The sequence below is a fragment of the Schistocerca cancellata genome, chromosome 2 (assembly GCF_023864275.1).
Source record: "Schistocerca cancellata isolate TAMUIC-IGC-003103 chromosome 2, iqSchCanc2.1, whole genome shotgun sequence".
NCBI classification, from domain to species: domain Eukaryota; kingdom Metazoa; phylum Arthropoda; class Insecta; order Orthoptera; family Acrididae; genus Schistocerca; species Schistocerca cancellata.
In genome coordinates, this window is record NC_064627.1 from 1041752708 (window position 1) to 1041780067 (window position 27360).

Consider the following 27360-nt stretch of genomic DNA (forward strand, 5'->3'; position numbering starts at 1 on the left):
ATTCTTGGGAATAAGCTGATATTATTAACAAGAAGTGACAGTAAAGAATATGTATATTTAGAGGCTAATGTCATAAAACCCAGGCTAGTGAACAAGGGTAGACAAGAGGTTCGCGAACTTACACCACTCATTGCCCGAACTGCTCGTTTCTGAGCTAAAAATATCCTTAGAGACTGGGAAGAGTTACCCCAAAATATAATACCGTACGACATAAGCGAATGAAGATAAGCAACGCAGACCACTTTTCTTTAGTTTTCTATATTAAAATTTGGCGCCGCCGAACAAAGTGAAAGTAATTTGTATCTCAGAACGAATGTTAATTTTGCTCATGATAATCGACGTTTTAGGAAAGCCTGAAGCTGCGTCATTTATGATTTAAATAATGAAAAACTGCGCCAGTTATTTTTTCATGCTTAGCACAATACATTTCGAAAATTTATTCTCATATTCAAGTGTATTTGCTTACATGAATATTTTTGATGAGGTTTTCAAGTGTGATTTTCTCATTTGACTCTAGATGTCTCTGAGGCTATACTGCAATTGGAAAAATCGGACAAAATGGACCCTGCAGTGTTTTTATACCCTAATGTTAGATACGGTATTTTTGTTTGTCTAGTTATAGGTATTGTGCCTCCTCCATTGCAAATCATGTCACGGACATTAGTCTCACACGGTTTTTTGTAATCGAAACATGCTATGGAGATATGACAGTACACTTTCACAAAGAGTTTGTACACAGAGGCATTACAATTTTTTTGGATTACATTATAAATATAAAATTGTCAACGGTAAATTTTTAGCGCTATTGAGTACTGTATTACCAGTTATTTTTTTCATATATGTGGAAATATACATGTTGATGAAAATTTCTACCGTCATCATATTGAAGAAAAAAATTTGAAGAGGGCCAAGTAGTTCCCTACCTAGTTTGTCTCTGACAATTTTCTCCTTTTTTGTTTACAAAAATATCAAGCTCATCCATTAAATCTATTGTACATGATTGTTGGATGTGGAGTATCTTATGATCCCTGTTTCCAAAGGGGTTCCAGCGTTTGTGGGTGTTGCTATTGTTGAGTCTACAAATTCCTTGTGTGTGTAACAGCTGATGTGTTCAGTGTATCTAAATTTGAAAGTCGTGCCAGTTTGTGCTATGCAGCAGCTTGAGAAATATTCATTTTGTCCAATTTATCTATTGCAGTGTAACTTTAAAAAACCTACAATAAAACAGAGGCAGGAAATCAAGACTCAGATGTCACAAAAATGTTAATGTACGCAGAACTACTCGAAAATGAGAAATTCTGGAAACGGATTGTCTAAGCATGGAAACATAAGCAACTGTTACAATTTTTCATTATTTAAATGATCAAAACAAGTGACTAAGTCTTCGTTCATTTCTTCATTTTTCCACAAAGCATCAACAAGAAATGATTGAGACACTCATCCATAGCTCTCCACCAAATTGCAGATACAACAGCACATCTTTCGCACGCTCAGGAAGAAACTGCTACACATGTAGAAGACAGACGATTTCTTTGAACAGATAGACTACGGAATTCAGTGCTCGGGAAAAGGTGCTGCATGTTGCAAACTCTTGCGCGAACAGTTCACTTGGCAGTCATATCATACGGAGAAACTATGTCTTGCGCTAATAGACTGTGAAGCTGACATTTAACAAACATTAACATTAATAGTGCAAGTGTGTCATAGTACGTCCCAAGTCATAGTATGTACCAAGAAAAAAATAAACTCAAAACACCATTTTCTACCAAAGAATAAAACTGTACAATAAATTACCAAAAGAGATTAAAAAATTGCAAAAATACACTTATTTAAAAAGGCAGCTATAAAGTACCTGTTATGCAATACATTTTATACACTGAAGAATTACTTGGATAAAACAGGGTAGGGGTTTGATAAAAATGTTATGCAAATAATAGTAATGATTATAAAACATCCAACATTCCACTTAACACCTTCACTTTATATATTTTTTTCCTTTCTAAAAATACTTACCCCCAAGCTATGCGTAGCACAATATCAACACCTTTTCCTCTTTCTGAGTTCAACATCTCACTCGCTATGGAGCGATCCTGACTCAGTTTTTCGGGATAGCAAATGGGAAGTTGCGGTACAAAAAGTGGCCCAGAGATCACCAGTGTGTGTGTGTGTGTGTGTGTGTGTGTGTGTGTATGTGTGTGTGTGTGTGTGTGTGTGTGTGTGTGTGTGTGTGTGTGTGTGTAGTGTTATGAATCAATGTGTGTATATTGTGTGCAATGACTGATAGTGAGATATGAGTGAACAGAGTGTCATTACATTATGTAATAAGTTACTTGTAAAAAAAGTATACAAGGAGCAAATCTAATGATTGTGTATAGGAATTAGCTTATTTTAAATTTATCTAAACTCGTAAATACTTCGACGTGTCCTATATTCTTGTAAAAAGAGATCTACGGATGAATGAAGCTGCTGCTGCTACCACCACCACCACCACCACCACCACTACTGAAGCTGCGAGTACTCACGACTGCGGGAGGGCAGCGCTGTCGGGCCTCCCACTCCATGAGGTGGGCGCTGACCAGCAGGCCGGTGCCCACCATCAGCTGCAGCCACAGCATCACGTTGCCGCCCCTCAGCTGGTCGTGCGTCACGAACACCAGACCCACTGCGGCACACAACCAAAGCCACTGTAGTGCGCCAGTTTTCCGCAAGTTCTCAGTGTTAAACGCTCATTAGTCTGCGAGATAAGTGTAGAGAGTAAGTAGACTGGACAAGAGAATAAGTCGCCCACAGGAGACATCAGGCTAATACTGTGTTTCTAGGCTTTATACACTGCTCAGCCAGAACGTCATGACCACTGACATACTACCGATATAAACCCGTGCAAGGCAATAGCAGCATCATTTGGCGAAGAAAGACTGCTAGCCAGACATGCGCAGTGCATGTAGTATCAATGAGCAGCTGCATATGTGTAGAACGGGCAAGTTTGACCCAGGGCAGATTGTGATGCCCCAGAGGCTCGGCATGAGCATTTCGGAAACTGCACGACACCAAGGCGCAACCACATCTAGATATTGTAGCGTTGGGCAGACACCCCCCGTTACAGATGTCTGACGTCGTAGACAAGGTAGACCGCTAAAACTGGATACAGACTTTAATGTTGGGCAGAGTACAAGTGCGTCTGAATGCACAGTGCACTGAACACTCACTCATAATGATGGGCCTCCGCAGGCAACGACCCATGTATCTGCCAATGTTAACACCACATCATCTGTAACTACGACTCAAATGGGTATGTGACCATCGGCAATGGACGTTGGTGCAGTGGCAGAGCGTTGCATGGTCTGATGCATTCCGATACCACCACCACCACCACCACCACCACCACCACCACCACCACCACCACCACCACGTCGATGGGAGGATGCGAATCAGTCATCAGTCATCTACCAGGGTAACAGTTCCTTGGCACCTGTACTGTGGGATGGAGACAAGATGGCGGCGGCTCAATTATGCTTCACGTATAACTATTTGTTTACAGTTCACTGAATTTATTTTTTGCTTTAAAATTTTGGCATATTGGCACTATATTTTCTGTCTATAGAAAGTGTGATACACTGAAGTTTGAAATTCTTTGCATTGTATGCGAGTAATGTATGTAAAATGATATGTAAATTGTTTACTATGTTTACTATGTTTACTATGTTTACTATGTTTACTATGTTTACTATGTTTACTATGTTTACTATGTTTACTATGTTTACTATGTTTACTATGTTTACTATGTTTACTATGTTTACTATGTTTACTATGTTTACTATGTTTACTATGTTTACTATGTTTACTATGTTTACTTTTCTGATGACATTTTGGATTTAAAAATATTTTTGTGTATAAATTGTTCATGTTTATGTAAATTTCACAGTTTAAGAAATGGCCACACTTAGGAACAATATAAAACTTAGGTGTTATATAAAAGCCAGTGTTCTTTAGTTTGGAACGAAATTAGCTCTTGGGAGTGGAAAAGGTGACAAGGACGAACTGGCGCGCTACCTAGAGCAAGCGTAGGAAGTAAGTCACACAGTCTGTAGGTAGCAGTGATTGAGGCAACATCCTTGTGGAAAAGAAGAAACTTTCCCTGCAAATTTTGCACAAAATTGCGTCGGGTGAAGACGGCATAGCTGCGAGTTGTTGGGCTACTGTATGTAAAATTGGACGACGCCAAGAACATAAATTAAGCCCATACAGCAACATACTTGCAGGCCGTACTGTGGGTAGTGTAGCCGTCGTAATTGTGCGCCACACCTAAGTCTACAGCCACCAGGTAAGAATTATTTGTATTTTACTTCTGTACAGCGTGAACCATTGAATTAAACTGTGTTTTAAAAATCATTCTTGAACTTTAAAGAAACTGGTTCACCCTGTTATTTCATCCTACTCATACACCTACATAGGGTCCCTTCCTGGTGTTTCATTAATCCGAGTGTCCTGTCTTACAGACTTATGAAATGCCAAGTTAATATGAAGAGGCACCATTTAAATTGTTTTGTGTTTTGTTAACTAGTGCTAAGTGTTACAGTAGAAGTTCGCTTACGTAAACTTCAATCAGACTGTACCCAAGTTACTAGAGAGTGTTCAATGGCTATAGAGTTAATTCAAAGAATAGCTTTTGAAAGTAAATTCCAGTAAGGAAGAGGTTTTCGTGAAGTGAAATGTTCAGTACAAAAAGAATGTGCTTTAGTATCTAAGTGTTTTTGGTTATGGGAAGTGCTTTTCTGAAGGTCCCGCTGGCCAAAATTTTTTTTAGCTTCCTTTAATTTATCTACTGGGCGTTTTTCACTTTTAAAACGTAATGTACTATGGTGTAGTAGTCAAAAAGAAACTCCAGGGTCTGCACCAACATTGTCTACGTGGAGTAATGTTTATTTGAAGAAGCCACTTAAATAATAGCAAGAAAGTAGGCAAAATTCATACTTCTGCTTTTCCAAAACTTCACTGTTTCATTGCCTGGATAGGCTGGTGACGATTAGTACGTGTTTTAAACCACTAAATTAACTTGAAACTGAGTTCTCCTAGCCTCAGTATAAAACACACATAAGAAAAAGTTCTGCATCACCTCGGTTCCGAGAGTTTCGGAACCTGTAAAGAAAGTTGGAATAGAGACCAACATAAACATTACTGCCCTTTTTATTGCACATGAAAACCACACACTTCATGTTGTACCACCATATAGCGAGACCTTCAGAGGTGGTGGTCCAGATTTCTGTACCTACGACACCCAGTAGCACATCCTCTTGCATTGATGCATGCCTGTATTCGTCGTGGCATACTATCCACAATTTCATCAAAGCACTGTTGGTCCAGATTGTCCCACTCCTCAACGGCGACTCGGCGTAAATGTCTCCGAGTGGTTGGTGGGTCACGTCGTCCATAAATAGCCCTTTTAAATCTATACCATGCATGTTCTATAGGGTTCATGTCTGGAGAACATGCTGGCTACTCGAGCGATGTCATTATCCTGAAGGAAGTCATTCACAAGTTGTGCAAGATTCGGGCGTGAATTGTCACCCATGAAGATGAATGCCTCGCCAACATGCTGCCGATATGATTGCACTATCGTTCGGAGGATGGTATTCACGTATCGTACAGCCGTTACGGCACCTTCCATGACCACGGCTTACGTTGGCCCCACATAATGCCACCACAAAACAGCAGGGAACCTCCACCTTGATGCACTCGCAGGACAGTGTGTCTAAGGTGTTCAGCCTGACGGGTTGCCTCCAAATACGTCTCCGACGATTGTCTGGTTGAAGGCATAGGCGACACTCATCGGTGAAGAGAACGTGATGCCAATGCTGAGCGGTTCATTCGGCATGTTGTTGGGTCCATCTGTACCGCTGTGCATGGTATCGTGCTTGCAAAGGTGGACCTCGCCATGGACGTCGGGAGTGAAGTTGCGCATCATGCAGCCTATTGCGCATAGTTTGAGTTTTAACACGACGTCCTGTGGCTGCACGAAAAGCATTATTCAACATGGTGGCGTTGTTGTCAGGGTTCCTCAGAGCCATAATCCGCAGGTAGCGGTCTTCCACTGCAGTAGTAGCCCTTGGGCGGCCTCAGCGGGGCATGTCCTTTCTCTCTGTATCTCCTCCACGTCCGAACAACATCGCTTTGGTTCACTCCGAGACGCCTGGACACTTCCCTTGTTGAGAGCCCTTCCTGGCACAAAGTAACAATGGGGACACGATCGCAACCGCGGTATTGACCGTCTAGGAATGGTTGAACTACAGACAATACGAGCCGTGTACCTCCTTCCTGGTGGAATGCCTGTAGCGATTGGCTGTCGGACCCCCTCCGTCTCATAGGCGCTGCTCAAGCATGGTTGTTTACATCTTTGGGCGGGTTTAGTGACCTCTGAACAGTTAGAGGGACTGTGTGTGATACAATATCCACAGTCAACGTCTATCTTCAGCAATTCTGAGAAACGGGGTGATGCAAAACTTTTTCTGATGTATGTATTATTCATACTGCGTTTCTAACTGCTGGATAACATCTTAGGAAAAGAAATGAATAGTTTGATTTACTTATCCATTAGACACGACATACGGTCAAATCCTGTAAAAAGGGTAACACTATTGATTAGCTTTTCTTACAAATATGACTATCCTCCAATAGGGTACTTTATATGGGAACTAAACTAAATTTTAGTGACAGGGTTATACGTGGCAACATAGAAACAGGGTTTCTGTTATTTAGATAAGAGTATACTGAATTACAATAGTAGCGATAGGGCTATACAGGTAACATTCACACGGGCGTCCATGAGTCCAATGGAGCTCGTACATGGCATGATGGGTGCTAAGGAGTATTTGTCTGGTCACAGACCATGTGCACCCTTTCATGACGATCATGTTTCTCGACGGCAGTGGCATTTACCAACAAGAATGCGTCATGTCACGAAACCAGGTCTGTGAAGGAGTGGTTTGAGGGGCAGAGTGGAGGATACCAGTTGATACACTGGCCCCGCAACTCTCCAGATCTGAACGATATCTGTCACATGTGGGATGTGATTGTGATGTCAGAGCTCATCGCTCCCTCCCCAGAACTTATGGGAATTAGGTGACGTGTGTGAGTGTGAGGATGCGGCACCAGCTGCCTCCAGCGACCTACCAAGGCGGCCTGCTTCCGTGCAACAACGCTGTTATCTGTTCCAAAAGTGGACATACTGGCTGTTGGTAGTCATAATGTTCTGGCTGCTCACTGTATTGCGTCAGTTTGGCGATTAAGTGCGTGCAAGTTTTTCCAATTAGGCAATATTCATCTGAAGTAATTAGGTGGTGTACAGAGCCCAGATTGTAATCATGTTGATTGCTTCACCCAACCCTTCTCCAGTCCCTGCCGACTAGGATTATTTAATTTTAAAGCGAATCTTCTTACACCGTGATACACGGCTGTGAGTGGTATATCATTTGTATAAGACTCGTTTGATAGTTCACATTGGTACAAGAACAAATGTTAAAACTTCATTCACCTCTTGGTCATTGGCACTTCCGAACACCACAAATGCTTTCTGCCGTTTTGTACTCTGTTTCAGCTCACCTTACTGAGTCTATACAACCAACTGGCACCTGCCCACCACTTCACTTCCATGAGGTACATCAGTGGTGATCAACAGAACCATCTCGCACCAGTTCTACACCATTTACCTCCACTCCAAAATTACCAGTGCACTTTAAGGAGTTGAGTAGTAACGTGTCTGGTTAACTTTACATGTAATGGGCTAATATTCCGAACCCAGGTTACTAGCAATCCAAGGAACAAAAAATGTTGTGTTAGTAAGTTCAAAGGGGACCAAAGTAATGAGGTCATCGGCCCCTAGGCTTACACATTACTTAATCTAACATTTTACACACACCCATGCCCGCGATAGGACTAACCTCTAACGGAGGGAGCCGCGTGAACCATGGCAAGGCGGCTGAGACCATACGGCCACCCTGCGAAGCCCAAAAAATGTATATTAATTTAAGATCTTTTCATATTAATTGATTCTTCTGTCTTTTTGGTAGAGGAACTAGGTAATTATAAATGGAAAGAACAATATAATGTGGGTTCCATAGCGTCAACATTAACTCCATGCCTCCCCGATTCTATAAGCTCCAAAACTACGTTATCAAAATGAACCCATGTGTCAACATTTGTCAAGCTGTAAATTGGACACTATTTACACAACTTAAAAAGTAAGAAACTTCGGAAGCCTAGTATTTCGAAATCAGCTCACCTTCTAAACAGAATAGAAGACCTACCCGTCTCACACAGTGCTAAATCAGTACCATTTGGTATCTGCTATTTTATTCCAATATACCAGTAGTGGAGTGAGTTTGCCTACAGATCTAATGGCTAGCATGTCGAAATGGATGGCTTAAGACTTGTTAGTTATACGAACTTAGTTCAAGTGTTTGAAGGAACTATGTATAAACTGGCTTAGCTATTCAGTCCCTTCTTAGTCCACTTTTGGCTGAAATATTCATGCACAATTCCCAACATTTCTTGAATAAGTAATTTTAGAATTGAAATAGTAAATGCTGCTTCACATAGGTAAAAATCATTTACTGTTTATGCAGATAGGCACAACAAGATAGCTCACCATATTTTTGGATAACAAACAGCCAACCTAGAAACATTCAGTTCACAAATCTATTGACTGCTGTGGCTATTGGTATCAGTATGCAATCACACTGTTTCAGACTTCATATAAATTACAACCATAGGCACAATAATACCAGTAACACACCAAGATTCAGCATTCCACTAAAGGGTGCAAGATTTATCTATTCATTCATAAAAATAAGATTTTAAAGACTTAAACAATACAATTTGTTGCCTCCACAAATGGCTATAACCATGTCCTGACTGACAGTACTCCTATACATTCCCTCTGCTGTTCCTCTAATGTTTGCAGCAAATGGTGTACAATTCTGTATCTAGCGAAGTATCATACAATGTAGCCGAAACACTGATATCCTAAAACTGAAGGATTTTCTACTATGTGGAAACCACCACAGCACAGTGTAGTTTCAGTAATTAAGTTAACATCCAATTACTAGCCAACAGCGAGGTATGCAAAATTTCTACCCTAGTTGTGTTATATAGGTCAACCAGGCACAGTTATAGGTATTAGATTGGCTGAAGATGAACGCAAATGGAGGTTGTAGAATTATGACCTCACATTTGCTGAGCATCTCCATGTGGGCCACAGATACCAGCCGTAGTATCATGTCCGAAACTTTGGATACAAAGGGCAAAACTTAAAACAGATCACGTTCAGCTGATCAACAAATGTTTGGCACACAGAAATGATTTAATAGTAAATGGCCAAACAGGCACAGTACTTCCCTCTTCTGAACTCACTAAACCCTTACATTTTATCAATGCTTCCCACACTGTTTCAGTCTATACCTGTACTTGTTTTGTTGTGAATGTGTATGTACTCAATTTATCCTGTTGTTGCAATTGTCAGTTCCATCTTTTACTCCATTTCTGAATCAGCTTCATATTATCACTGCACTGTCAAAGCGGACTTTCAGTCTGTAGTCGTACCTCACTCTCAACGTGTACAATCTTTTTCAATATTTTTCACGAATTTAGTTCTCTCTTTCACGGCAATATTTATTTGAAGTATGACGATAGCACTGTAATCCGAGAACCAGTTAACAAAATAAATACTGAAGAACCGACAATACTGTGCTTTTCTTTTATATACTACTCAACAACATTAAAGCGCTACTTTTTTGGCAACCATGTCAATTTCTCCCATTGCAACACAGGGATTAGTAATATGGCTCTAACATGCCAGTAGTCGTCCTCTGTAATGGTACGAAAGCGTGGCGCCCTGCAATGTCAACCTCATGCTCAGCTACTCTTCAAACTGCAAGATATCGACATATGGAGGAGAAAAAAAATAAAAAAATAATGGACAGAGCAAGGAAGTACATGTAAGGTTCAGGTTCTACATCTACATCTACATCCATACTCCGCAAGCCACCTGACGGTGTGTGGCGGAGGGTACCTTCAGTACCTCTATCGGTTCTCCCTTCTATTCCAGTCTCGTATTGTTCGTGGAAAGAAGTATTGTCGGTATGCCTCTGTGTGGCCTCTAATCTCTCTGATTTTATCCTCATGGTCTCTTCGCGAGATATACGTAGGAGGGAGCAATATACTGCTTGACTCTTCGGTGAAGGTATGTTCTCGAAACTTTGACAAAACCCCGCACCGAGCTACCGAGCGTCTCTCCTGCAGAGTCTTCCACTGGAGTTTATCTATCATCTCCGTAACGCTTTCGCGATTACTAAATGATCCTGTAACGAAGCGCGCTGCTCTCCGTTGGATCTTCTCTATCTCTTCCATCAACTCTATCTGGTTCGGATCCCACACTAGTGAGCAGTATTCAAGCAGTGGGCGAACAAGCGTACCGTAACCTACTTCCTTTGTTTTCGGATTGCATTTCCTTAGGATTCTTCCAATGAATCTCAGTCTGGCACCTGCTTTACCGACGATCCACATTGTATGATCATTCCATTTTAAATCACTCCTAATGGGTACTCCCAGATAATTTATGGTATTAACTGCTTCCAGTTGCTGACCTGCTATTTTGTAGCTAAATGATAAAGGATCTATCTTTGTGTGTATTCGCAGCACATTACACTTGTCTACATTGAGATTCAATTGCCATTCCGTGCACCATGCGTCAATTCGCTGCAGATCCTCCTGCATTTCAGTACAATATTCCATTGTTACAACCTCTCGATACACCACAGCATCATCTGCAAAAAGCCTCAGTGAAGTTCCTATGTCATCCACGAGGTCATTTTTGTATATTGTGAATAGCAACGGTCCTACGACTCTCCCCTGCGGCACACCTGAAATCACTCTTACTTCGGAAGACTTCTCTCCATTGAGAATGACATGCTGCGTCCTGTTATCTAGGAACTCCTCAACCCAATCACACAATTGGTCTGATAGTCCATATGCTCTTACTTTGTTCATTAAACGACTGTGGGGAAGTTGTGTTAATGATGCCACACTGACAACAAATTTCGCACCTGTGTTATTTCTTATCGATACCGTCCCATGGACGTCAAATTTGGTAACGGAAATGGAAGTCTCCATAAGACTCCGATAGCAGTCGTACAGGATCCGGCGGACCCATTGATGCACGCCCGCTGAGCCACGCCTACAGCAGCTCTGGATTGTGAGCGCCCTCTGTCACCGCTATATAGGGAGGCCGGTGGCGACCAGACAACCACCTGCATTTGGAGACTATGTGACACTACACGGATGCCACCCAGTCGTGGCTCCGACACCATCATTCGTGACTTAGTTCAGAAGGCATCTTCCTTGTTAATATTGAGAGCTGGAGCTGGACTATTCCTTGCTGCATTGTTTGTAGTGAGTCTTCGTAGGCTTTGAGAAATGCCAATTAAGTACATCATCTGTTTATTGTATTATCTTGTTGGTCAATCATCTCTGTTCCTGTCTAGCTTCCCTACGAAGACAGATGCCCCAGCACACTGTAGACCACCTCTCGCTACCATTTTTTTAGTAAGTCGTACACAACTACTCCAATTCCTGAACGAGACCATGGACGTGTCAAGCCATGAGGAAATTGTCAGACCTTCCCTTATAGCTCACCATTCGTCCCTCTCTCCTCCCATGCATGAGCCACAGGAGAGTGCCAAAAAAGAAGGTATGCAAAAGTGGACACACTATTTGTTTCGGATCGCGTTCAGATTTCTTCGAATGCTTTTGAGCGATCCCTAGCGTTTTGACTCTGTATAGCAGAGAAAAAAAACTGTGCTCATGCTTCACTCCAAAGAGACGGGCCCACGTTGAGTGGGGTTGCAGCCCCGTGATGTCCTTAGGGAAGGGTTGAATCGTATGGGGAGATCAGCTGCAACAAATGTTGTCCAGAACGTCGTCCTGGTGCAAATCCCATACCACACAATCGTTTTCGATAGCGAAATATCCCCAAGGGAAGGAGTGATTTCATTCACGCCCTTTATGACATTGATACTGAGGCGTTTTAGTGTCGGTTCTGAGCAACTATGTGTTTGAAACCTTTTCGTCGTCCACACGTAAGAGAACTACTCGATTTTGGCGCTGGGCGACGTGCTGCCAACCCCTGTCGCAGTAGCAGCAAGGGAAGAGGTGAATGGATAAGGGGAAGTGTGACGAAATTCCCGTCGCGTGACACGTGCACTGTGGCGGTGGGCAGAATTTTGCTGAAATGTGACGCCAGTGTGAACTCATTTACCCAGTTTACACCTCACATGTACTTCTAAGCTTTTACCTAATTTTCCTAGCACGTGTGAGACCTTGCTGTTTGAAGCGTCGCGGAGAACGAGGGTGACATCACAAGAAGCCACGCTTTTGCTCTACTACAGAGGAACGTTGTAGGCACGTTATAGCCACATTTCGGATGTCTGTGGCGCAACGAAAGAAACTGGCGGGATTCCAGAAAATTGGCCCTTAAATTTCGTTGCATGTCGTAATTAAATTTTTCCTGAACTTCGAACCGGTAGCACATTAACAGAGATAGCACGCACCTGAACAGATGCCGAACGCAACGAAGAGCGTGGGGTAGAAGAAGCCGAACGTGTAGGTGACGATGTACTCGTGGACGGCGGCGGACAGCAGGAAGACGGCGAGCAGCGGCTGGGGGCGGCGGCCGGGCCCCAGCAGGCGGCTCACGTCGCGGTACACGTGCTCGTACAGCCAGTCGTGCACGATCACGTTCCACGTGCGGTAGTACGTCGCGTGCGACCGCGCGTTCCACCAGTCCTGCAACGGAGCGCGGAATTATGAGTGCGAGCGGGTCACGCCGCAGCTGTACAATACCTGTAACTGAGTCGATTTCACCGATTAGCCAGAATACTGTTACCACCTACCTAATTGCCAGTATGTCCACCTTTAGCAAGGTAACTGTGGCGACGCATCGTGGCGTCGAAGCAAGGAGGCCTTCGTAGGTCGCTGGTCGAGTTGGCACCCTTAAAGACCACGGGGGATGGGGGAGGCAATGAGCGCTGATGCCACATTCAGTCGCATCCTGTGTGTGTTCTATCAGGTTCATACCTGGTGCCTTGGTGTATCAGCACATCAAATGGACTCCGGCCACGTTACATGGTGCGTTATCTTGTTAATCACGTTTCGCCGACGGCATTGTATTTTTCGTCATGAAGGGGTGTACGTGGTCTGCAGCCACTGTACGCTACTTCTTGGCCATCTTAGTGCCTTGCAGGAGCTCCACTGGACAGATTGACCACCACGTAATTGTTCCCCAGAGCATAATACAGCCGACAACAGATTGTCTCCATCCTGCAGTGCAGGTATCAAGGAGATGTTCTCCTGGAAGACGACTGATTCGCGCCCTCCTGTCGAGATGATGAAGGAGGTATCGGTATTCACCACACCATGCAATGCTCTGCCACTGCGCCAAAGTGCTCATCTGAGTCGTAGTTGCAGATAGATGTGGTGTTAACACTGGGACATGCATGGGACAGTGGCTGCTGAGGCCCATCGTTCGGTACAAAGACCGTTCAGACGCACTTTTACTCTGCCCAGCATTGAAGTCTGATGTTAGTTCAACCACAGTAGGTCGCCTGTTCTGTTTCACCAGCCTGCCCAGCCTACGACGGCTCACATCTAAGTAGGGGCTGGCCAGTGTGGCCGAGCGGTTCTAGGTGCTTCAGTCTGGAGCCGCGCGACCGCTACGGCCGCAGCTTGGAATCCTGCTTCGGACATGGATGTGTGTGATGTCTTTAGGTTAGTTAGGTTTAAGTAGTTCTAAGTTCTAGGGCACTGATGACCTCAGATGTTAAGTCCCATAGCGCTCAGAGCAATTTGAACCATTTGTAATTAGGGGTAGCCGCCCAACACCACGACGCCTGGACGTGGTTCCACCTTAGTTGAGGACACAACAGCACTCCTCTAACAACTGAAAAGTTGTCGACAGCCGTTAACAATTTGTCAATCACAATCCGCCATCGATCAAACTAATTTAGATCTGGCGCCTTCCGTGTTCAACACACGGACAGCACGCTCACTGAAGCTACATGCAACGTACTTTGGTCTAACAGTCATTTCTTGCCAGGTGACGTTACTATCGGCTGGAGCGGTTTATACCGATAGGTCGGTGATCATAATGTTCTGGCTGATCAGTGTATCGCAAGTCAACGTATTTATTTGTGCTGTACATTCATGTAAGTCATCACAGTATAACGGACAAGTCTTGTGCGCGGCTTATTGGTGTTCTCCTTTGCCTCTATCCTCCAACACACTTGCAACCTTGCCAGTTTTCGCAACTAATTGCAGGACACACTGTATACAAATCGTGCACTAGGACGCACTTCTCATCTTTGCGCCCCCCAAGCGGACACTATTATTTTGTGACGCGACCTGTACGGAGATCCTACAATTACGGCGCCTCTGGTGCCGCTCTCCCCTTTTCGGCTCAAGCGGCATCTTGTGTCGCTAGGGCCTTAAACCGGCCCGTATTATTCATCGTCATGCGTCTCGTACTGAGCCGCACGAAAATGTGATTAGAACGTAACTCGTCCATCCCAAAATTCTACTCACGCGAACTGCCCGTCCTAGGCCAGTATTACACTATCAAAAATGGTCTCAACACCTTTCATAAAAAAGACCTTTTATAAAAAATGTGTTCTGCGGTACTTTTTTATACCTTTTTATAACTTGGTGCTAGCCTTTATAAACCATTCTTGAAAGGTCACCTGTTCAACTTCTATGAGAGGAACTTCGGTAACGTCAAGAAACGAAATATCGATATAACAGGACCAAAAACATTTTAGGATCATAACTTATTGCTTTATTTCTCGCACTGTTTAAAATAATTTCGTTGCCTGAATAAAAACATAACTTCCTACGGACCTGACAGAGTTGCACAGTCAATCACACTTCCAAGTGCAGGTGTGAGATTTCAATGAAATATTCGAAGCGTAATGAGACAAAATTCAGACACCCAGCTGACTAAAGCCACTTTTTCACATGTAACATCACTCATGTATTCAAGCATTCTAATATCGAACGCCGCATTAATTTAACTTTCCAACAATGGTAGTGGTAATAGTTTGTTGATTGCGTTCCACATGTTTGGTAAATTTTACGAATGACATGTGTCAATTGAAGCTGTTGTGTAATTTAACTGTTAGACATGTTCCAATCAAAGACACTTTTGGAAACAGCAGCTGACCCGCGGCTACGAACATTCACTTTTTAAATGTAAAACTGCCTGTTGACAGTAAACAAAGTGGCTTAAACCACGACGGTCATTCTTAAAGTACGAACCGACAGCGTGTCCGCGCGTCCTGTCACGTGACGTTCGTTCAGGGTTGGCCGCAGTTGGTTGTATGGTTATACTGCTTCGTTATTCGCTATGTCAATTAGTAATTCAGGCGATCGTGAAGTGCTCTCCGTTATTCGGTTCTTAAATGCGAAACTAGTTCGTCGTGCTGAAATTCACCGGCAGTTTGTTGAAGTTTATGGTGCAGGTCTAATGAATGATGGAAATGTGCGTAAATGGTGTAGGCTGTTTAATGAAGGAAGGACAAATGTTCTTCATAACGATCTCGACGGTCTACTTTCATGAATTAAGACAGGACACGAAGAGTTGATGACACAATTAGCCAAAACAGGCGCGTCACTATTGACGAGCTGTATCAGAAATTTCCAGAAGTCTCAATATCAGTAGTTTTTCACATTGTTACTGACAAATTTCACTACAACCAAATGTTTAAGAGATGGGTGCCGAAACTGTCGACAGAAGACCACAAAGCGAGTAGCACATTCTTTGACCGTTTTGGAGCGCTGTCAGAAGGATGGTGGTGATTCTTGAGTTGCATTGTGATCAATGATTAAACGTGATTTGCACACTACGCCCCCAGAGAACAAACATATCAATCCAGTGAGTGGCATCATTCAAAATCTCCGACGAAACCACGAAAATTCCCACGTTCATTCGACAAGCAAAATCACGAACACGGTTATTTGGACCCGGAAAGGCATTCTTCTGTTTGACTTTTTGTCAAGAGGAATGACAATGCTGAGAGGCATTGTGAAACATTATTGAAGCTGAGGCGCGCTATTCAACATCGCCGGCGGGGACTGCTCTCCAGCGGCGTCGTTCTGCTTCACGACAGCGCTCGGCCTAGCGTTAGTCCGCAGCTCGTGGATTAACGGTAGCGTTCTCGCTTCCCGCGCACGGGGTCTCGGGTTCGATTCCCGGCGGGGTCAGGGTTTTTTTCCCTGCCTCGAGATGACGGTGTTGTGTCGTCTTCCTCATCAACTTTCATCTCCATCACGATCGGAGGAAGGCAATTACAACCCCTCCCACCCCCCCCCCCCTCCACTAGGACCTTGTCTAGTACGTCGGTGCGTGTATCACGCATCGTCCCCTACGCTCCTAGGAGTACCGGACATCATCATCATCATCATCATCATCATCGGCCTCCCGTTACGACAAGAACCCAGCTGGACAGGTTTCATTAGCAATTACTGGATCGTCCGCCATGCAGCCCTGACTTAGCACCATCAGACTCATCTGCTTCCAAAACTGAAGGCATTTCTTTGTGGAAAGCGCTTGGAAAGTGACTACATGTTGAATGAAACTGTTACTAACTGGGTTAACGGCCGGCGGCAGAGTTATTTGATGACGGGATGCAAAAGCTGGTGCCACATCTTGACAAATGTTTAAATGTTCATCGTGACTATGTTGAAAAGTGAAAGAACGTGCATATTATTGTTCGTGATACAGTTTGCATTCATAAGTAAAGTTTCTCTACTCCATTACAAATCGGTTCTAGATATCGTAATTTGAACAGCTCCCACCCCTACACTTGCTGTACCATTCAACCTGCGTAGTTGCTATGTAGAATGTTGTGTTTGCTTGCAGTGTGCCTGTGTGCTCCGCAAGTGCATGTGCCACTTGCTAGTCAGTGTGTGGCAATCAAGGCAGTAGGTCACTAGTGGCCTATAGGATTTACCAATGTAGGAAAAGCCGATATGCTCATGGTGGAGAGAGTAGCAAGAATTCTATTCGTTTCTGTACTGTGCCTGCAGCAAGCTATTCCAATAGAAGTCAACCACCTCGGCAATTATATATCAACCTCTTACTTGAAAGTGGTAGTTCAACAGGAACAAGTGAGGACAAAAGAGGGCAAAAATTACCGTTTTGGGTGCTGTTGCAGTTTATCCGCATGCTAGCTCCCGCGCAATCTCACGAGGAAGTGGTGTGAATCTGTCAAGTGTCCTACGCATTCTCAATCGACAAAGGTTCCATCCCTATCACGTCACTCTCCATAAAGAGCTGCATGGAAACTACTTTGGTAATCTACATCCATACTCCGCAAGCCGCCTGACAGTGTGTGGCGGAGGGTACTTCTGCCTTCTAGTCCAGTCTCGTATTGTTCGTGGAAAGAAGGATTGTCGGTATGCCTCTGTATGGGCTCTAATCTCTTTGATTTTATCCTCATAGTCTCTTCGCGAGATACACGTAGGAGGGAGCAATATACCGCTTGACTCCTCGGTAAAGGTATATTCTCGAAACTTCAACAAAAGCCCGTACCGAGCTACTGAGCGTCTCTCCTGCAGAGTCTTCCACTGGAGTTTATCTATCATCTCCGTAACGCTTTCGCGATTACTAAATGATCCTGTAACGAAGCGCGCTGCTCTCCGTTGGATCTTCTCTATCTCTTCCATCAACCCTATCTGGTACGGATCCCACACTAGTGAGCAGTATTCAAGCAGTGGGCGAACAAGTATACTGTAACCTACTTCCTTTGTTTTCGGACTGCATTTCCTTAGGATTCTTCCAATGAATCTCAGTCTGGCATCTACTTTACTGACGATTAATTTTAAATGTGGTCATTCCATTTTAAATCACTCCTAATGCCTACTCCCAGATAATTTATGGAATTAACTGCTTCCAGTTGCTGACCTGCTATATTGCAGCTAAATGATAAAGGATCTTTCTTTCTATGTATTCGCAGCACGTTATACTTGTCTACATTGAGATTCAATTGCCATTCCGTGCACCATGGGTCAATTCGTTGCAGATCCTCCTACATTTCAGTACAATTTTCCATTGTTACAACCCCTCGATCAACTACAGCGCCATCCGCAAAAAGCCTCGGTGAACTTCCGATGTTATCCACAAGGTCATTGATGTATATTGTGAATAGCAACGGGCCTACGACTCCCCTGCGGCACGCCTGGAATCACTCTTATTTCGGAAGATTTCTTTCCATTGAGAATGACATGCTGCGTTCTGTTATCTAGGAACTCTTCAATCCAATCACACAATTGGTCTGACAGTCCATATGCTCTTACTTTGTTCATTAAACGGCTGTGGGGAACGCCTTGCGGAAGTCAAGAAACACGGCATCTACCTGGGAACCTGTGTCTATGGCCTTCTGAGTCGTGGACGAACAGCGCGAGCTGGGTTTCACACGATCGTATTTTTCGAATCCCATGCTGATTCCTACAGAGTAGATTTCTAGTCTCCAGAAAAGTCATTTTACTCGAACATAATACGTATTCCAAAAGTCTACAACTGATCGACGTTGGAGATATAGGTCTACAGTTCTGCACATCTGTTCGACGTCCCTTCTTGAAAATGGGGATGACATGTGCCTTTTCTAATCTTTTGGAACGCTACTCTCTTCTAGAGACCCACGGTACACCGCTACAAGAAGGGGACAAGTTCCTTCGCGTACTGTTTAAAATCGAACTGGTATCCCATCATGTCCAGCGCCCTTTCCTCTTTTGAGTGATTTTAATTGGCGTTCTATCCCTATGTCATGTATTTCGATATCTACCATTTTGTCATCTGTGTGACAATTTAGAGAAGAAACTACAGCGCTGTCATCCTCTGTGAAACAGCGTTGGAAAAAGACATTTAGTATTTCGACCTTTAGTCTGTCGTCCTCTGTTTCAGTACCATTTTGGTCACAGAGTGTCTGGACATTTTGTTTTGATCCACTTACCGCTTTGACGTAAGACCAAAATTTCTTAGGATTTTCTGCCAAGTCAGTACACAGAACTTAACTTTCGAATTCATTGAACGCCTCTCGCACAGCCCTCCTCAACACTACATTTCGCTTCGTGTAATTTTTGTTTGTCTGCAAGGCTTTGGCTATGTTTATGTTTGCTGTGAAGTCCCTTTTGCTTCCGCAGCGGTTTTCTAACTCGGTTGTTTTACCACGGTGGCTCTTTTCCATCTCTTACAATCTTGCTTGGCACATTCTCATCGAATGCATATTGTACGATGGTTTTGAACTTTGTCCACTGATCCTCAACACTATCTCTACTTTAGTACTCGTGTTAACTTCTGTACATGGGCATCAAGATAGGATACTCCAGATTTATCATGTGTCTTGTTCAGTGAAGAAGCCACTTTTACCAATGACAACCTGGTAAACCGTCGGAACGTGCACTATTGGTCTGTTGAGAATCCCCGTTGGCCTCGTCAGGAGGAACGTCAGCGTTCATGAAGCATAAACGTGTGGTGAGGGATAGCGAACCATCAGCTCGTAAGTCCCTTTTTCATAGATAGAACAATGAATGAGAACGAGTATTGCAGCCTACTAACGAGCCATCTTCCACAGATGCTAGAGGGCGTTCCTCTGCAGACTAGGAGGAACCTTTGGTACCAAAACGGTGGCTGTCCATCCCATATTGCACGAAGAACTACAGAGTGTCTTCACGAATTGTTTCCAAATTCTTGGAGGACATTACCTTGGCTGACAAATTCCCAGACTGACTCCAATAGCATTTTTGCTGTGGAGGAAAGCTGAAAAAGGCTACCTACGAGGACATACCAACTACACCCGATTATATGCAACGGCGTATTACCGCAACCTGCTCGGACGTCTCCACAGAAATGCTAGATGTGTGCAGTGGTTGCTCTGTACCAGACTGGAAGGGTGTAGTGGCACTGCCAGTGGTCCTTTTGAACATAACCTGTGATTGGATATTGTCTCGTTGCTGGTCAGAATTGAGGTAACTAGTGTACACACTTTAATTGTTCAAATGGCTCTGAGCACTATGGGACTCAACTGCTGAGGTCATTAGTCCCCTAGAACTTAGAACTAGTTAAACCTAACTAACCTAAGGACATCACAAACATCCATGCCCGAGGCAGGATTCGAACCTGCGACCGTAGCGGTCTTGCGGTTACAGACTGCAGCGCCTTTAACCGCACGGCCACTTCGGCCGGCTACTTGCATTGTTCTATAATGTGTGCTACCATAGGTACTGTAAAAGTGTCAGAGTGGGAACTTTTCAAAATAAAGTATCTGGCAAATGACTCACACTAGAATCCTGCAACAAACATCGATGGCATTCTGATTTAGCCTACTTTTAATCTGTCCACGTCAACTGGCATTCTAAATTTAAAAAGTGCACCTCTGCACAAAAAAACAGTGTTCATTAGTGTTATTAAAATCTGTTTATTGGCCAACAATACGAACCCCTGATTACCAATCCATTCTGTGGAAATCGCATATCAATAGCACTATCCATTTCGGCAATATTTGTGGTCCAAGTTTTAGCTGATTCAGCCTTTATATTACACAGTATAATGTGCCGAACGGATATATTTGTCCGTTTAAGAAACTTTACAGTAGCAGAAAAAATAAAATAAAACAAAATAAAGTAAAGTAAAAAATGAAAGTGATTTTAACTTAAGTTATGATCGTCGATGTGTTAGATTGTCATTGAAAACGCAACTTTACTGTTTATATGAATTTTAACTATTGAGATTCCAGTTTCATTTAAAACCACCTGTTTGGTCTGTGACTGCTCTCTTCTGAAGCAATAGGCAATGACTACCCTTAAGGATACTGAAGCTAGCATAGTATCAGTACTGTGGCATTTGATTTGTCTCTTCGTGAATGGGTTATAAACTCTGAAGGATCACACTAATCACCTAGCGATTACTGTCTGTTTTATTTTCTCACAGCAGCCAAAACCCTGGAAAATAGTATTCTGCGTCAACTAACGTAATATTTAGGCATGTTCAATTATCATCATTCTTGTTCAGATACAATTACACGAACTGTGCACTAATTAAAGTACCTGATGGTAGGAGGGGGCAGTTGAGATAGCGTAATTTAATGGTCCTCCTGTAAATAAAACTTCACTTGGGTGCATGTTTTATTTATTTTGGTTATAATTAATATCAATATCTGTCATGTTAAAAACCATAATGCATAGTAAAGACTGGCCCCTAGTGAGTTCGCGTTTACACAGCTATTTAATGCTTTTAGCTTGATGTGATAACTAACTTTTGAAGACGTCAATTGACGTCTCACTAAAATTACCCCCCCTCTTCCCTCTGTACTGCTGATCGTCACAACCCACCTTCGCTATTATTGTTTCTTAGCGTGCCCAAGCTTGGTATTCTGTACGAGGATCTGTCTCCACCACCACCACCACCACCACCACCACCACTTGGCTTGTGGAAGAAAATGTTAAAGTCACCAACACAGAGTTGACTTGTAATTTAGCATTTTATCTCAGTTGTTCATTTTTGAAATTAATTACGTTATTTCGACAATTATCATCACTCTTATGCTCAGCTGCAGTAGGCTAACATATTAGGGACTTCACGAGTGCCTGAGAGGATTGGGTGGATAGTGCACATTCTTCCGAAAGTGTTGTCTGCTGGTATATGGGTGGACTTAATGGCAATTGACACAAACAAACACACACACAACCACACACACAACCACACACACAACCACAGACACAACCACAGACACAACCACAGACACAACCACAGACACAACCACAGACACAACCACAGACACAACCACAGACACAACCACAGACACAACCACAGACACAACCACAGACACAACCACAGACACAACCACAGACACAACCACAGACACAACCACACAAACAACCACACAAACAACCACACAAACAACCACACAAACAACCACACAAACAACCACACAAACAACCACACAAACAACCACACAAACAACCACACAAACAACCACACAAACAACCACACAAACAACCACACAAACAACCACACAAACAACCACACAAACAACCACACAAACAACCACACAAACAACCACACAAACAACCACACAAACAACCACACAAACAACCACACAAACAACCACACAAACAACCACACAAACAACCACACGAACAACCACACAAACAACCACACAAACAACCACACAAACAACCACACAAACAACCACACAAACAACCACACAAACAACCACACACACACACACAAACAACCACACACACACACAAACAACCACACACACACACAAACAACCACACACACACACACACACACAGACAACCACACACACACACACACCGACACACACAGACACACACACACACACACAGACACAGAAACACACACAGACACACACACACACACACACACACACACAGACACAGAAACACACAAAAACAGAGAGAGAGAGAGAGAGAGAGAGAGAGAGAGAGAACACAAAGTTGCAATGTAAGTTCATATGAGCGAAACGTATATTTGTCAAATATACATCGTTCAATGCTGAATATTTAAGTTATTACATTACCACGATGTGGTATTTATTTGACCGATATTTTTGTGTGTGTCTTCCTGGAAAAAGCAGCCATTTGTGGAATTCTGAGAAAAACTTATTAAACAGTTATGTCAAGTATTTTTACTTTTGTTTCCCAAAAATTGATAAAATATCAGCAAAACCCAAATATATCTTCTTAAAAACTCTGAAATTACAAAAGCGGTGTTTACATTTGTCTTCCTAAAAAGTGGGGAAAAATAGCAGCGAAAGACATTTACGTGTATCTTCTTAAGAGGTGGGGGAAATCAGCAAAATAAAAATGAAATGTGCATCTTCTTAAAAATATTGGTAAAAGTTAGCCACAAAACATCAAATAGCAGGAAACAGCGAAGGTGCTCAACATTCTTTTAAACTAGGCCAGTACCACTAGGTGCTATACTATGCTGGTAGTTTACAATTTAACCTGTATATACTGCTGCTGCTTCTTTTTGAGTTAGGTCCACATTAAAAATGATTATCTTGCGGACACAAAGGAGCAGTGAGTGTGGTAGTAGGGACGTAGCCAGTAGGAGCATGGAGGGGGCATTCATTTTTGGAACACAAATTATGAAAATTAAAAATAAAAGTTATCACTTCAAGCTAAAAGCGTTGAAAAACACGCACCCACTAGGCGAACATTTTGTCCATAAAATACGGTAATTATCATGACACTTACTGACCATTAATTATAGCCAATAAAAACGAAATATGCACCCAAGTGAACAGTTTGTTTCCATAAGTGTCATTAAATTAGATTAGTGTAACTGGCTGGTTTGTTTACCTGAGGAGAACAATTGTCGCCCCTCCCCACCCCTTTGTTCCAAAACACACATACCCCCTTGCTCCCAATGGCCTGAAATACGCCAGACAAAATGAGGATTACATAATATTGCCATCGTTATACTTCAGCTAAGCTTTAGATACAGCAGGTCGACATTCCGTTCCTAAAACGCGTCACAGATAAAATTTTCAGATATTTCACAGAAGTGATATGAAACTTACTTGATAAACTGTTTAGGAATGAAGTGGTTTGGAGCCAAAGTCTCTCAGCAGCGCCACTCCAGTCAGCCTTGGGCTTCCTCATTTCTGTTAACGGCATGGCGGCGATTCTGTCCTCACGTAAACCTTGGTGTGCCAATGACCTCTAACTTTACTTAGATTGCTGCTCTAAACATATCAATACTATCATCCAGCTGAATGACCATTGGTATTCAGTTTTCCAGTGAGTAGAACTCCTGTGCGTAAAAGTAAATGAAAAGTTAGTCCGAAGTCTTCTTAGCACCCTAACGATGTGAGGATAACACTCCCCCCGCGCCCCCTCCTACTGTTCGTGATAGGACCCCAGTGGCGGATCAGAAAACTGGGAAGAATTTTAGTGCAGAATTCGACTAGAATCTTCAATAGGTAGCAAAGAAAGCAAATCACTTGCAGAAAATTATCTGGCCTGTGCCGTCCAGAATTTTCTGCACTTCCTTTGGACAGGATGTCAAAGATGTTCATGTGTTGTCCTTTCTGTGTGACCTCCAGAATTAAAATTTAGTCCAAGTCGACGCGAGTTCTGAGAACTAGCGACGTGTAGTTCTAACTATGAATACAACAGTCTTGTGAATCCTTCACTGCATCTGTATCAGAGCGTGATACAGCCAGCTACAATGGCAGCTGCCAGATGAGTCACGTAGCTACCATACGCTACGTCCACTTTACTGGCTAAACAATGCAACATCTCCATGATGCGTCATACCACAGATTAAGTGTGCCGGAGTACAGTAACTACAACGCAGGTTGCAACTTTAGTGCCACAGCTTAAAAAAAAAACGCAAACTCTTCAACTTCTGCTGTCCGTCTGTGGTCCTTGGTACGTACCACTACGCACAATTCAACATCCTCTTGGATTTAAAGAAAATAATCGTTTTGCATCCGCACTTCTGCAAAAATTTGTGTATGTATTGAGACTTCTGTCAGGTTGACAAGAATTCATTCTATTCCACTTACGATTCCGTCTTTCAGGGACGAATTTTTTCATCCTCTTAGTAGCTGTGTTTTACCATTCTCCGGTGTTTATTAACCCTTAATTCACGACGTAACTTTTCTGTAACGTATACTACAAGGCGTGTCCTCTGGGACCCCTAACTTTAAACAAAGATTTTTAGCTGTAAAAATTTAATTTATGTTATACAACATTTATGGTTACAAATAAGTAAGTGCTGTTTAAATACTCTTTGTCGATTTTATTGCACTAAATAAAGCCAGCAGAATTTTATTTTTTATCACGCAAAAATATACTTTTGTGAAGTTTCTTCAATAGTACACATAAACGAATTGTTAGAGAACTGAACCTTACGTTTTCAAAAATTCTGGTATCTCTGTAGCAAGCAAATTTTCACGTAAAACTAATTTCAGGCATTTAAACACGCATATAAAAACTGAGCTCTATAGTCAGAAAAAGAAAGGCTGCAAAATTAACGTTCAGTATTGAGATCTACATTTTTCTTTACCACCACTCAGAACACATTTAATTTTAACTAGCACTAAGTATTTTGTTGGAGAAATTGAAAGGTGCTCATCACCATTGCCTGAAGTTCTTCCTCTGAATAGTCTTTTTGTGCGCTAGCAGAATTCTGATCACTGGCTATTTAAAAATCGTTATTTTCTTTGTCTACTTCTTGTTATATGTCATTGGCGTCATTCTCCAGCCACTGACTAAAATTTCCGTCGAATTTGAATGCGTAAATTGTCACGTTCTTGTTAACACATTTTGTACTCAAATGACTAAAACAGGTCCGTAGTTCACAAGGTGCGGTCCAGGAGACCCCATCACATGTCAACAACACATGTCAGTAACAATCAAGTAAGGCGATAACGCAACTGGCAATAATAATGTGTAGGGTTGGTGATTAAAGGAGGGTATGTGGTATATAAAAACGATCCGCCTTAACTGACCTATGAGAGCGACTTAGAAAACTCTGGCATGGTCTGAGAGCCCACACCTTGTGAGTTATGAGTTAAAGTACATCTTTTCTTTACTGTCCATTTTGCCACCAAATACAGTCTTATTTATCTGTCTACAATTCTGACTTTTTACTCCCCACAAATGAACTGCTTTTCCCATTACGGATATATAAGTTTGTACTATGTCCTTTATAATTACTTCAAAGTAGTACTCCACACTAAACGTAAGATCTCATCACACCGGTGTGTTCTATAGAACAAAGATAATATGTGAAGAACTCTTTGTTTGTAACAGGAAGGGCCTTCGCGACTACAATGTTGTTAGGAAAAATGAATTACTAAATAAAAAAAACTCCTTTCTGTTGCCTAAATGCCAACAATGCTTTGAGACTTTAGTAGAGGATGAACAGTTCTGTATCACTTTTGTCTCAGGACTAAATAATGTATAACATGAAATGTATTCCCAAATTTCAAATACCGTACCCACAATACTATACAATTTACTCAAAAAATATGAAGATTTGTGCCAGACTGGGACTCTAAACCAGATTTCAGACTTGTCGCAAGCAGTCGCCTCCACTGCTTCGGCCACCCGAACAGGCTTTCAGGTCCGAACCATACCTCCAACTGTTCCAGTATCTGCTTCCTATAGTGCTCGCACAATTAAGTCATTCAAACATAGCTTTAGAGTTTCTTATTTGCAGGGATGTCTGAAGGAACATTGCTTCAAAGTGCACGGACACGCACGGACACTACACTAATATAATTTATAACAAAGTGTTATAATAAATGGTAATAAATTGTAACAACAAATTATAATTTATAATAAATAAACTGTAACATATTGGTTCTTTACATACAATGTTAATGCTCTGAAGTATTACCTTGTAAAACATGCGATCAGCAAAACACATCATCTCAGCAAATGCGTTTTGCCACGCATGCAGTACACAGTAGAAGCAGCTAAGAAACACAGCAAGAGACGGCACCATACTTCCAAAAATGGCGGCGATCAGCGACCGGGAACATGGAGGGTGCTTCCCAAAGTCCACGAACAGAGGCAGCAGGCTGCGCTCGAAGGTGATGCTGACGAACAGAATGACGGCGCACACCTCGGCCAAGTGCCAGGCTACCACCATCCAGCGGATTTCTTTCGTCCTGTGGCAGAAGTTTTCAGGCTTAACTCTCAGCAATACAGTAAAATTGCGGCGAGAATAGTCGTTACGGCGAGAATAGTCGTTACGGCGAGAATAGTCGTTACGGCGAGAATAGTCGTTACGGCGAGAATAGTCGTTACGGCGAGAATAGTCGTTACGGCGAGAATAGTCGTTACGGCGAGAATAGTCGTTACATTTCTCCACGTATAAACTGACAATATCTGAACACACTTGAATGTATTGTAAACCTGAGACTTCTCCACAGTTTCACACACGGCTGAAGAGGTCTTAGCGAGTGTTTCACCCACCCCTTATGGAGACTGTGTATCTAATTATTCGATAAATAATAATGAAACGCCTCTCTTAGATTCTTTTCATGTTACTGAACTTTTATTTCATGCTGTTCGCAGTCAACCATTTGTGACTGGGGCATAGATTTTTCCACTAAGCACCAAATCCTGTGTACATTACCCACATTCTGTGCCTCCAAAATACTCTTTATCCTGTGTATGAATGAGTGAGTGAGTTTGTATGTTGAAACTGTCTTTCACATGGTAGCAGTACAGTGTCTGGCTGTACGCTGTGGTAGTAACAGTGCAGCC

General features: G+C 42.7%; 1 protein-coding gene across 1 annotated transcript in view; it reads right to left on the reverse strand.

Moving 5' to 3' along the window:
• LOC126160842 (sterol O-acyltransferase 2-like) overlaps positions 1 to 27360 on the reverse strand; it is a 173473-nt gene that overhangs the window by 10434 nt on the left and 135679 nt on the right. The window contains exons 7-9 of the mRNA XM_049916933.1: positions 26486 to 26759; positions 12600 to 12834; positions 2477 to 2662 (exon numbers count right to left, since the gene is read on the reverse strand). Coding sequence (XP_049772890.1) covers positions 2477 to 2662; positions 12600 to 12834; positions 26486 to 26759 — 695 coding nt within the window. The remainder of the gene's footprint in view (positions 1 to 2476; positions 2663 to 12599; positions 12835 to 26485; positions 26760 to 27360) is intronic.